We start from the raw sequence: 13,460 nt of genomic DNA, 5'->3' as shown, positions 1-13,460 counted from the left end.
CCCACTCCCACCCCGCCCCGGGGTGACCCCTGAGCCCCCTCGCATCCTCGTGCCCCCCCCGCCCCGTGTCACCCCCCCGCGTCACCCCCCCGCCTCCTCCTCCCACACGCTACGCTGGGGGGGGGGGGGGGGGGATGGGGGTGCGCGCTGCCCCTTTAAGGGGCGTGGCTCCCGCCGGAATGACGTCACGCGCAGGACACCGCCCCGCTCCCCGCCGTCCGTGCCGCGCGCCCCCTGCCGGCGGGCGTGTCCCGCCGTCCCGCCCCGCCCTGCGTCGTGACGTCACCCACGGCCACGCTCCCCCCCCCACCACCCACCCTCCCCGCGCTCCGTTCCCGGGAACGTGCCGGCAGCCACGCGCCTGCGCGGGAAGGGAGAGGGGGGCGTCACCGGCGTCGCGCGACTCGGCGGGAGGTGGCGGGAGGTGGGAAGCGGGGGGAGGGGCGGCGGCGCGGGGCCGCGCCTGCGCGCTGGGCGCGGTCTGCGCGTGCGCCGTGTGCACGGCGGCGGCGGCGGGGCCCGGAGCGTCGGCGCCGCCTCTGTGTGTGTCTGTGTGTGTGTGTGCGCGGCGGCGGGCGAGGGGCCGCGCCGCCCCTTCCCCTCCTTTCCCCTCCCTTCCCGGCATGGCAGCGGGCGCGGGGCCCCCCGCAGCCGCCCCCGGGCCCGGCTGGAGGAGGAGGAGGACGACGGCTAAGCCGCAGCGGCCCGTGGGCTAGGCCCAGCCGCCCGCCCCCTCCTCGACGCGGAGCCGCCGCCGCCGCCGCTGAGGGGGCCGCCTCCCCGCCCCCCCCTCCCCATCTCCCCGCTTCGCTCCCTCTCGTCGTGGGGGGGCTCTCGGGGCCGCTCCCGGGCTGGATGAATGTGGGAGAAGATGGAGACCAAGACGATCGTCTACGACCTAGACACCTCCGGGGGGCTGATGGAGGTGAGGGCCGGGCCGCGGAGCGGGGAGTGGGGGTGGGGGTGTGGAAGGCCCGAGCGGGGAGGCTGCAAAATGGTGAGGGACACCCCCACACACCCTATCCCCCCCCTCCTTCCCCGGGGCCCGGTGGCCATAGAAGGAAGTGCGGAGGGACGGAGGAGGCCCGAGCGGACACGGGGCCGGCGGGCGGGGCGGGCCCGGACCAGGCCCTGTCCCTGTGTCGTCGTCGTCCCCCCCCCGGGCCGCTCTCCCCCGGCGGGCAGGCGGGAGCAGGGCGCTTGGGCTCAGGGACCGTCCCAGCCCCTCAGAGCCCCTTCTGTGTGTCCATGTGCAGCAAATCCAAGCCCTCCTGGCTCCCCCCAAGAGCGAAGATGGGGAGAAGAAGAGCAGGAGGCCCGAGAAGGAGCCCAGGCGAAGCGGCAGGGCCACTAACCACGATAGCTGCGATAGCTGCAAGGAAGGAGGGGACCTGCTGTGCTGCGATCACTGCCCCGCCGCGTTCCATCTCCAGTGCTGGTAAGGCTCGGCCCCGGCTCCCTCCGGATCCGGCCGCCCCGGCTCCCGCTTCCCGTTAGGTCCCTGCCTTGCCCGGGGATGGGGAGGGGGGGATGCGGGGCCGGGCGTAGCAAGCAGGAACAAAAAAGGAGGTGCAACCCTCCCGCCGCCCCCTTCGGGTTAACACACACCCCCCCCCCCCCCAAGACTAAATCCACAGCGACCGAGGTGAAAAACCCCTTCGCTGCTTTCTCTGGGGTGGGGGGGGGGGGGAAGGTGGGGGCCCACCACCCTCCTTTCTTCTTGAGCGGCGAGGAGGAGCGAGGCCGCTGGCTGCGCGGCCTGGCTGCTTCGGTGCTGCCCCTGCCCGGCCTTCCACACCAACCCCCCCCCCCGCCACACACACACACACACCCCCCCCCCGAGCCCATAACTTCCCCTCCTCACCCCTCTCTGGGGGTGCCGTGCCTGGGGCGGGGGGTTGCTGCGGAGGGTCCTGGCCGGAGGGCGGGAAGCGGCGGTGGCGTCTCCGCGCCAGGCCTTGACGTTCCCAGCGCTTCCGTGCTGCTGCAGCTGCTGGGAATAATGGAGGTTGCTGTCTCTGTGTCTCCCTGCCTCACTGTTTACAATATGGCGACCTTCCTTTAAATTATATTTTTATTCTCAGCGCCATTTTGGCTGCATATATGACTCCCAAACCCTCGCTGCGCTCCCCCAGTATCTCAAACGTGAAAATACCTTCCCTGGTGAAATCCAGGCCTCCAGACTTTAAAATTGGCCGGGTTTATTCCTTTCCCTCCTTTTTTTCCTCCCTCATGACTCTTCGGACCTGCTTGTCTCATCCGTGGGAGTGACTGCCGGGAACTGGGGGGCAGTTGGTTCTTCTCGCTGGGAGTTGCGTGGCTTTGTTGATAAAAGGCAGATCTTTCTGCATGCAAATCTGGGTGCCCTGTGGGAGTCGAGGTGCGTGTGGAGGCGGTGGCGAAGCTCTAGTTGGTGAAGGCTGCAGCAGGGAAGGACTCTCGCTGCCTTCCCTCGCAGCTTCCTAAGCTCTCGGCACAAAGCAACCCGCCAAAAGCACCTGAACTTTCCGCTCCAAAGTTTTTTTCCTTCCTGCACTGGGAGCCCAGTAGCATCCGAGGCTGCTTTACCCCAGTCTCCCCTTCAACAGTTGACGCAGGCGGGCAGTTTGTGTTAAATTAGCGCAGCCAGAGTGGATAATGGAGTGGAGGAGGGAGCGGGGCAAGTCAAACAGCTGGAGCTCGGGCGTACAGAGTATTCTTCCTTAGGGGAGATTTTTTAACCACATTCCTTTCTCTCTTTCATGCTTTGGAGCTTTGTTTGCCACCCTGTTACAGCTGTCTCCTCTTTGCTTTTTTTTTTTTCCCTTGTTGTGTTTTTTTTTTTTTTCTTCTTTTGCTCGGTGGTTATACTGCCTTTATATGCTAATTGCAGGTCTCTGAACACATATTAAACTGATTGCTGATACCAGGAAAACTGACTGTGCGGTCACAGTTCTGTAGGGAGTGTCCCGTTAGCAGCATGTAGCCAGATGAACCCGACAATGCTGTAGCGTTCAGCCATGACATCATCCCTCCTACCCTGAGGAAGTGCTACTGGTGGTGGTGCAGATCCTCTAATATTTACTAGGAGGACACTAATTAGTTTAATTTTATTTGTCGAGCCGCCTTGGTGAGCTTTAATTTAAGGGTTGGTTGTTTTTTTTTTTTTTTTTCTTCGATCAGTCGTAGTTGCTTAAAACTCGATGCCTGCTTTCAGATGCTGCTGAAGACATCCTGAGCCTTCTCTTAGTGAGGCTGGAGCAATGGCTAAAGCTTCACATTTTGAGGTGGAAGAGCTGTGACTAATGCTGTAGAGTTTCCTGGTTGACTCTGAATCCTAACTGTCCTTAGTCGTAACTGTAGATGAGGCCACCTTGTGCATGGCCAAATCTGGCTAAATTTCATGACTTAGTTTGGCAAGTTTCTTGTAGTAGTGAGTGGGAAACAGCCACGTAAATCAGGTATCTGTAAAGCTTTGGCAGGACTTGAGTTCGTTGCGTTACAATTATAGTAGGGCTATAATAGGGCTAACTAGTCACCCTTCAGAACAGAAATGGAAGGGGCAATTCTGGTTACGCTTTCTCACTGTGTTTGTTGCCTTTCCTGGGGTATCTCTCAGGCAATCGTTTTGACAGTAGCCCAGACCCTGCTGCGGGAGGTGGCACGGTCTGGAGTGGCACAGGAGGCCAGCTGCGTGCTGCTGGACCAGCTTCGCCTGAAGGCCTCCCGCTCGGCCCCCGTTCTGCCCCCCCAGCTCGTGGACCTCTGTCCATCGCTTGGCCGAGGCCTTCAAGTGAACCAGGTTGTCCGAAGGGATGCTCAGGTTTTGTTTTTGTGTTTTCTTCCCTTTACCTCCTACATCTTGCTTAAAGTAAACTGCCGTTGTGGATGTAAACTTAGGCATAAAGGCAGCACTTGCAACTTCCTTTCTGCCTCCTTTTTTTATTTAAAGAACAGCAGCTGTAATGCAATGCTCGTTTCAAGTCATTTGAATAGCAGTTTAAATATACTGCTGGCGCATACTAGCCGAATTGTCTTAACAGCTTACCTGTTCTTTAAATATTTATTGTAAGCTTTAGTACCAGATTGCATTTATTTTCAAAATAGGAAAAATAAAAAAAGTGAAAAGGAGCTCTTAATTGGTCTAGGATTTGTAATCAGTCCATCAAAGCTGGGTAGGAGAGGCCATATTATAAAAGAAAATGAATGACAAGGGTGTGATCAGCCCAAGTCACGCAGTAAGCTGGAGACAAACTCAGGAGTTAACCCAGCTCAGTGGCCCGTAAACTAGTTTTGTTTTTTCCTGTGTAGAGAAGGTTCTTCTGTATCGTGTTGTTTAAACCTGTAGCGAGCAAGTTGGCTTCTTTGGTAAGAGTGCAGTTCTCAAACTTCCAGCAGTTTGCCTTGACTTCAGTTTGGTACCTAAACCTGTTGTCTTCTGCAGAAAACAGAAGGCGCTCAGCCAAAACCCCCAAAACTTTCCGAGTCTGATAGTATTACACGTCTCTGATGGTAAATAACAAGTTTTGTTGCTACGCTGTGGGAACGACCGCTCTCCTGAATTACTGTGGGTGGAAGCGGCTTCCCGATTCATCTGTCAGGGTCTCGGCTCTTCTCATAACTCCGTTTCAGAATTGTTAGTTCAGTGTAAAACTCCTACAGGTACCGTAAGAGTGCATGGAGCCGGGAGGGTTACCAGCCTGGCTGCAGATAAACTGGCTTGGTGGGAGGGATACAGGGAAGTGTAAAATCCCTTCCAGATACTTAGTTTCAACATACTTGGATTAATATCATAGTCAGGTGACTGTCTTCAGGTTTGAACTTACAGAGAGGGTTTTCTTCCATCCCTCATATTTCTTGAAAACAGAACGTAGGATTTTTAGCTCTTAAGTCTGGTTTTGGTTATGCCGTTTTGCCCGTAACCTGCTGCTTTGGGTAATGGTGCACCATTGCCTTTTCATTCTGATGTTCTTCCATGACCCAGGCCCCTGGGAATGGTGTTCGCTCCTTCTTTACATGATTGAAAACCAATTTTCCAGTACTTCAGCTATTCTTCCCCATTTATATCCTCCTCCTGGCTATGTGATTGTTAGAATTCCCTGTATTTTCTTGAGCTCGTGGTAAATTTGATTCCCATTGAAGTCGTTTTGCAAAGTGACTGCTGTTGCAAATTCATTACAGCTTCGCTGAAGGATTAGAAAGATCCCTGGGAGAGGAAAAGTTTAGTTAACAAGCTGGGGGAGGGGAGTGACAACAGGAGGGAGAACTAACACAGAACAGTTTTGTGTTTGTTTTTTCTCTTCTTTTCTTTTTTTTTTTTTTTTTTTTTTTAAGTCTCACTGCCTGAGTTTCTGCTTGGAGGAGCCCAAAATCGCTAAACTCGCTGAAGGCTGCTGTTCGAGCCCCTCTTATAAATCGCATGCTGTTGGCTGCGGAGCACTGCTAGCATGGCAAAGTGACCCGAGTTGCCTAAAGCTGACCAGCTGCCCGTTACGGTAAACAGAGACAGTACCAGTTTTGTGGCGTTGCCCAGCAAAAAGGCTTGCCTTGGCTGCTGGGTCGCACCACGGCTGTGCTGGAAGAGGTACGCTGCATCCATACTGGGGCCTGCTAGCACCATCAAACTTTCTGCAACGCTTGCCTCTTCATGTTTATATTGGGAGCGTTTGGCTCCATTTCCCCTCTGATTTGGCGGTCTTTGCCAAAGTGCTTTTGTCGAAGAACTGGAGTAACAGAGCTACAAAGAGAAGTAGACTGGAGCTAAACCAGCCTGAGTTTTGCATATTTTCTATGAGTCACTTCGGTTAAGTGCTTTGCACAAAGAATGGAAAAAAAGTTGTGTTTGACTGGTAGGGCATCAATAACTTTTTCCCCACCTTATTCAGGTTTAAAATGTCCTGCCTTATCTTGGCATTTGGTCTAGCTTTGGGGTTTTTTACATAAATACCCATTCTGTGTGAGTGGAGGGAAACATGAGCCTGTCTATTGTCTTAGCTAATCCTGCCCTTAATGGGCATCTTCGGCTGCCTCGGGGGTTTCAGGTCTGAAGCATCAGGGAGTAAACTGTTCTGTTCCAAACTGTACCTATCTTAACTAATAGGTTGTTAAAACAATATATTATTTTTTTAAGCAACAACTTTTATTTTTATGTATGTTTTGTTTTGATATTTTGGTAGCGTTGGGGCCAGCGTAGGCTAGATCCTAAACCAGAAGGAAGCAATTGCACTGGCTTGGTTTCTCGGTGCGGAGGGTCACTGCGCATGTGTCTGCAGATGTGGTAATGTGATCGGTCTTGGCAGTTCTGTTCAGCAAAGTTGAACCAATGAGATCTTTCGCTCTCCTTATTTTGCCCTAAATCTCTATGCAAAGGCAGATAAGGTCAGCCTAAATCTACGAACTTCAGCTGAGGCCACCAGAAAACCATTCAGAGTAAGAATTTGATGTACTAATCTAATTTTGGGACTTGCAAACCGCCGTTCTCACCTGTGTGTGCATGTGTGTTGCTCCTGTTAAACCGAGCGTGAGCAGATTTTGCAGTGTGGGCAAGAGTTGGGCATTCAGATCGAGCTATGGGTCGCTGCTGCCGTTCTCAACATCAGCATAAAGCGGTAGGAGCGAGGAATTAGGGTTCTGTCAAAGTCAACGTTTAACTGCTTAACTTGCGCTTTGTCTTCGGACATGGCTGCTGTATGGACTAGCATTATGTCAGACATCCGTAATGATCTGAAGCTGTTTAAAAAGGCACAGTACGAGACTGTTAATAAGGAAAGTTCTCCGCTGTTTTGTCCCTTGGCTTGGGAAAGTGCCAGTTTTATGTTGATTGGGAGTTGTGAAACTGAGAAGTCCTTTTTTTCTTTTTTTTGGTGCTGCTGCGGGGTCCATTTTTGAGTTGACTCCTCAAATTCAGTAGGGTGCAGCAGCTTGCTGCAAGGTGGGGTTCACAGCTTTGTTCCTGCTGCTCCTCTGGAGCTGGTCTTTCCTGGTTTTTCAGACCCGCAGGCATGACTCACGGGAGCCTTTCAAAACCTGGGAAGGTCTTCCCAGAGGAATTCCAGCTCCTCCAGGCATTTGCAAAGGAAATTCTTAATTGGATTAGATTCATAATACTAATCTGCTAATGACTGTTTGTTATGGAGATCTTAGCACTATCTTGTAAATATATGCACCTTCATTTAGCTTGCCTTCTGTCTTTTTATCACGTACAAGCTCAGCTGTTAAGGTTGTACAGCCACCTGCAGATCTTAGAGTTGGGAATGGGAGGACTACTGTGTTTATTACAGAAAATAGTATAATGCTTTCATAATTCTCGCCTCTCTCTCCATTTCTCAGTGTTGCTTTGGGTGGGGGCAGTAAGTGGGAAGCAGTCATGATCAGCGTGTCTAACATCCTGCTGGACTTCTCTTGCAGCGGGTGTGAAGGGCGTCTGGAATGGGGAGTGCCCCCCACACTGTCCTCAGCTACCGAACTGTGTATTTATAGTAAAAGTCACGACGAAAAATGCATTTTTTCCCACCGAAACGGACGTAGGTGGTGGTGTGATGGGGTGAAGAACACCTGCGTGGTGGGCAGGGCTCCTGGCTGTTGTCTGCCTGTGTAGGACAGACTGAGTCAATTCGAGATTTCAGTTGTAGCGTCGATACTGAAACAGCTTTTCTACATAGTAAAGGCTCTAACATCAATTCTTCTGTTTATTGACCCACATGAGTGGATGTTAAGCTGTTTTTATTGCTGGACTGACTCATTGGTACATGTCAGGTTCTCAAGTTTTTGCTGTGGCTCTTGGAGCCCTTATTAATCCTTGAGTCAGTAGTAAATAGCAGGAATCTGCAGTGAAGAGAGGGAGTTTCTTCCGGAGTAGGAAAGAGGTGTATCTTCCTGAAAGCGAGCGTTATAAAGCCTGAATATTTAGGGAGTGCTGCCTGGTGCAATATGAATCACATGTGAGAAGGATGTACCTGGTTTTTTTGTTTGTTTTTGTTTTTTTTTTAACCAGTCAGGAAGTAAGCTTTGACTTGTGAAAATGCTAATGTATCTGAGAGTATAATATGGCTTTGTTACAGGGGTATGAAATACTGGATTTGAAAGAAGTGAGTGTAAGCAAAAAGCATCTTGCCACGTCAGGTTACTGGCTAAACTTGTGATTTTGTGACACAGTCAGATTGTCAGAGCTGGCTTTTTTTCTTCTTACAGTAGTTGATTTAGGCTGACTCCAACTCCACCGCTCACTAGATGTCTGCCCAGCTTCCTCGAAGGAATGCTGCAGTATCCAGTAACTCTGTAAGCCGAGTAAAAATAGTGTCGTACCTTCCCTTTAATAAGGAGGTTGACAGACATCAGTTGTAATGCAACGACATACCTTTTTAGGGTATGGAGTAAATGCTCCCTATAGCCAAAAATGAAGAAGAAAAAATTCTATAAACGATTCTTCCAATTGGCGCATCAGATCTTGAGTACAAAAGGCAAAGAGCATCTCAGCCAGCTGGGGGAAATGTAGCACCTGAACCCGACTCTAACCTATTTCTGCTGACGTCTGCTCTGCACGAGTCACTTGAAGCAAACTAGATGGAGCTGGAGATTACCGACTTTGAACCCTGCAGAAAGCAGTGGCCTAAGGATGCAATTTAGCAGGCTGAAAACCCCATGCTGAATTTCTGGCAAGCGCTAGTGATTGGTGTGAAACACCTGCCTGTACAGCCTCTGACTTTGGGCAAGGCATCATGTGAACTTCCCAGTGATCTCCGTCTAGAATAGCAACGGGAGCAGGATATGAAGGTGATCCGCAAAAGGCAGAAAAGAATTTATACCCTGCTTTTAAGGGTTGTTTTGGTGGATGTTTCTATTGCTGCTCTTTTCCCTCTCCTCCCCAGTGCTCTTGGGAAAGCCTAGTCTGCATGTAGATGTCAGAATTATACTTCACTTGTGCCTGCGTGAAGACAAATTCATGCTTTTGCTTTTATGGGTCTATCCTTCATCCTCTTGTGATGTGCTCCTTTCCTTTTTTTTTCCACCTTATTGCTTCTGTCCTTTCACCCCGATCTCCTTTGAACACATACAGTATGGCTAGGGCTGAATGTGTTCACTTCTCAGAAACCTCTCACACCTGTGTTTTGATTATTTTTTTTTTTTCCCCACCAGAGATGTCTCTTCATTTATTGTTCTTTAAAGACAAAATCGGATGAAGCGATTCTCGCTAGGGCTGTGGTGTTCCTCAGCCCTCTTTCTTTTCCCCGATGCTGCCCTATGTGTCATCCTGCTTTGAGAAGATGACTTCTAATCTGTTAAGAACATGTTCAGATCTTTACAGCACCACTTAATAATGAATCTGGACATTGAATTCAGGCTATTGTTACTATTGTCTGCCGTACAGGCACGAGCGATGCATGGGACAGAAGCAGGAGTTGGGGTGCGCGCCGTGCCTGAATTTCTGGGTCTGACCCAAATTTTCCAAAGTCAACAAGTCTTCCTATTGACTTCCATGATTTCTGCTTATAAATACAAAGCTGGATGGTTCCCTAGCAGATATGTCTCAAATATCAGAGCTCATAACCAACGAAACTAATTTTAAAAAAAATCAAAAACCTCAGTGTGATACAGGTAGTTTTATACACTGTTTTGTGCATATTTGTTTGCATGGATACATACTTGGGTTTTTTATCTATGTGGAAATTTAATATTTTAACAAACAATACTTTAATTTTTTTTTTTGGTCAGCTGTTAATGAGGGTAATAACTAATGGGTTGTCTAGGGAATGGTCTCCATGGGCCAGGTTCCTCCTATAAATAGAAGTAACTAATTACATCAGGTGATCGCATGTTTACATGCAGTTTATCCAGTTTATCGGACTCCCCTGCTTGTCACGTCTGAGACAAAAAAGTTCTACTTCATCACGTCGGAGGGGACTTTTCTGATTCCCCGCGGGTGTGCACGGGGAGGAGGCTGGATCCCTGGTGACAAGCGCAGTGTTGAACGCCGGCTGTTTTAGAAGGTAGAAATAAGCACACAGCGAATGAACTTTTGGAATACGGCATATTACCGGCAATATTACTCTTTTAAACTCATAAAAATTCAAGTCTTCCTCTGCTCTTGTGATGGCATGTGGACAGATTATGTTAGCGTATCTTTATTTTTTCCTTGCACGCATCTTGTTTCTCACTGTCTGACCATATAACGGTGTTTTAATCCTGCTTCTGTTCTCTGTCTGTTGCTGAAGCCTTATTTCCAACTCTGGCCATGCTGTTGGAAAGATGCATGCTAAGCAGATGCAGTGTTCCAGATGACGGGATAATTGGTGACCTGTGAAACGGTCATTTCAGTTCCCTTCCTTGCGTAGTGGCAGCCAAAATAATCATGTACTGACCTGTCCAGTGATGTCCAGGTCTCCTTGCTGGATGTTACTAGTTCAGAACTCTTTACATGCATGCCCAAGACTTTCACTTCAATGCAAACAAAGTTATACTGGCTGCTATCAAGCTTTTCACTAGTTCCCTCAGAAGAAGTTGCAGATGCTCTGTAGTTAATGTGAATTGCACTACTGGCTTCAAAATAGGTATAACCTATAAAATATATGAGCCTAATTGAGGCGGCCGAAAAGTTATTCCATTAGTTAGTTTCAATGTGATCAAGTTGTGCCTGGCTTATCTGAAGTTTGGTGGTCTCTGCTTTGGTGCTTGAGAAATCTTTGGCTTCATCAGGAAAATAATTTCTTTTACTCCGGAACGTCACAACTTTATCCATGTTAAGGAGCAGATGAAGTTTGAAGAACTTGTAGACCCTTCACTGCGTAGTTTGTGCTGAGGAATAATTCTGAGACTGCTGGAGTAGAGGGGAGAGCTGACAGTATTCCTGGTAACCATCTTTAAGGTAATGGAGTCTGACTTCTGTCTTCAGAAAATAGTAAACTCTCTGTTGATCCAAGTGTTGCGGTTGGAAGGTAAGAGAGTTGCAAAGGGGAGGAACTTGAAACAGGCTGCAGCTGTTAGCTGGTTTTATGTGGTTTTGTTATGTGTAAGGTAGAGGCTCCTGGCGCTGGGTTCCAGGTGTCCTGCTCCTGTGGGGTTTTGGAGCAGCTGTCAGCCAAAGTGTGTAAATTGGGCAGAGTAAGACTGTTTCAAAGAACTGAATTTGTAAATGATGCAACTTTCTGTGTTTCTCAATGGGGCGCTTGTGATGCACTAACAGTGAGGTTGGTTTCCTGGTTTGTTTTAGTTACGGCTGCCATTGAGGCCCTGCTGTAGGAAGCCAGGGAACGCTTCTTTATGAAGCTTCTTTATGAAACTGGTAGAACAGCTGTAGCTCTATCCATCATTGGGATAAATAGGAGCCTGGTAGAAGAGCCGAAAGCCTTCTTCCTTTATGTAACTGGCAAACATAACCAGCATCCTTCATTAGAAGCCCATCATTGAGTCGTGGTAAGTTAATTAGAAGATTTCTGAGAAGGAAAAATGTTCTTGCCTGTGTTTTTTTCTTGGAGGTTACTATTTTCCCCTGCAGAGAGAAAAATATCGTAAGTCCGATATTTAAAAACAACTGACATCAAAGACAAGTTGTCCAAGAAAGCTTTGCCAGACTCCAGTTTGTTTCCCTGCCACCGTTACCCCGGCCTGGTGGCTGGCTGTAGCCCACTGGGTCCAGAGCCTGCTCTCAGCAGTGTCAACGTGCCTTTGACGCAAGATGGCCACCAGGAATGCCGTGTGTAAATACCTTCAGGTTTGCTTATAACTGGTTCCTTTGAGAGCTATGGCCCAGTTCGTATTGAAGAAGGTGCCATTCCTTTGAGCGTTTGTTTACTTATTTATTGAGGTCAGCAAAGTGAAGAGTAATTACGGGATTTAGACTAACAACAGGCATCTGACGCGTGAGAGCTCCAGAGTGTGAAATTGAAAAGCTAAGTGGCTTCATGCTATTGTTTGCTTGGTAAAAACTCCTACTATATGGATAACTCTTGAAGATTTTTTTTTTTTTTTTTATTTCATCCTAGCCACTTATGCTTTATTTAAGGGTCACTTTGCATAATGTTCTGACCACGGGAGCTAGTCCAAAAGTTTACAAGAGCAAGTCTTGACAACACAAATCTGCTATGAATATCAGGAGATGCTACTTAACTTTTTTAGAGAAAGCCGTGAGACTAGTATTATGGCAAGTGACTTCGTATCAGTGTGGTGTCTTTTGAACGGGCGGTGATAAACATCTCCTTCAATTTTCAGGGGCTTTGTACAAGTTGGTCTTCCAGATGTTCGTATAGATATTAACCTTGAAAGTCAGACTTGCTTTCTCAGAGCTGTCTTTTTCTTAAATTCAGAAATGTGTGGGTTCTGCTGAGCAGATTTGATTCGAGTCACACGTAACCTGCCAGGTAAAATAGCGCTGGCCACCACTCTTGCCTGCGATGACAAAAGGGGAAGCTTTCTGAAAACGAAGGTTCAGCAGAATTGTAAGGAACGGTACAACTGATTGGTGTGTAGTCGAAAGGAGATGTGTTGTAACTGAAGATAAAGTTGGTGCTGTGCAATTCCAGGTCCTGTTGGCAGCAAACGCTAACGGCTGGAGATCTGCATGCTAATGAACCTATGACAGATAGGGAGAAAGCGGCCGTGGTGCTCCTGCCAAAGTGCTAATTCTTACCTTGGTTATGAAGATCAAGTGTCTTGTTCAGATTTAAAAATCAGTTTCTCTTATGCTTACAGTAAAAGGTTGAAGAATGTGGTCATAACTAGTCAATTAAAATGGCATTCTTTAGTGCTTCCCTGGCTTTATGCTAAGACCCAGGAAATGCTCTCTGCTTGCAGAGAGGCCAGCAGTGCAGGAACAGCATTCATCAGTCTTTGTTAGTGCAGCGAGCTGCCTTGATGAACAGTTCATTAACCAGGAGAAGCGGAATCAGTCTTTTAATACACTCGCTATAGCAGTTAGGCCCTGACAGCGAGCAAAAAAAACTCGGGAGGCTAGTCTGAGAGCTAAAACCTTGCTGCTGGTCTGAAACTAATCTTTTCCCCCTCCTTCCAAAGCCTTTGGGTAGCAGCATTCGTTAAAATCCTTCTCTAAGCTGTCATTTAAGAGCGTCGTGTATGTAGGATCTCATGGTCGTTGAGCAGATAGTTCCAACATAACAAGCGGGACAATAACGTACAGACTTAAGAAGAAACCTGTTCGAACTCTTCTAGGCGTCTCTCAAGATTCACCGTCATATTAATTGTTTCATTGTAAAATGCGTGAGTTTGAGGTAACAGTTAAAACAAATAACCGGAGGCATCTGGCAGCGCGTGGATCCCTGGCACGCCGCGCCTGCGTTGGAATGGGGCAGACGTGTTTCCAGCAGTTCAGGCACGTTCGTCGGTAGCTTCAGAGGGCTAAAATTCACTATGAACAAATCAAAGTCTGTGGGGTTTTTTTCCCCTGAGGCGCTGGGAGCGGGGGGGAATGGGCCGGATGAATCCGTACTGGCTGTAGCTGCAGATCTAAGAGCTCGGTTTCCAGCAGGAGT

The 13,460-nt window shown here is 48.9% G+C and overlaps 1 protein-coding gene across 4 annotated transcripts in view; it reads left to right on the top strand.

Moving 5' to 3' along the window:
- The first annotated feature begins 460 nt into the window (after positions 1 to 460).
- Positions 461 to 13,460, top strand: part of PHF12 (PHD finger protein 12) — a 32,478-nt gene continuing 19,478 nt past the window's right edge. For 2 of the 4 annotated variants that reach the window (XM_074594392.1, XM_074594391.1), the window contains exons 1-2: positions 471 to 925; positions 1,257 to 1,438. In XM_074594392.1, coding sequence (XP_074450493.1) covers positions 860 to 925; positions 1,257 to 1,438 — 248 coding nt within the window. In that variant the 5' untranslated portion in view covers positions 471 to 859. Of the gene's footprint in view, positions 926 to 1,256; positions 1,439 to 13,460 lie in introns of those variants that run through there. The other 2 variants (XM_074594394.1, XM_074594393.1) reach the window with 2 other exon arrangements.

Source organism: Larus michahellis, chromosome 7 (assembly GCF_964199755.1).
Source record: "Larus michahellis chromosome 7, bLarMic1.1, whole genome shotgun sequence".
NCBI classification, from domain to species: domain Eukaryota; kingdom Metazoa; phylum Chordata; class Aves; order Charadriiformes; family Laridae; genus Larus; species Larus michahellis.
Note: the sequence above shows the minus strand (reverse complement) of the source record. Positions and strands in the feature narration are given on the sequence as shown.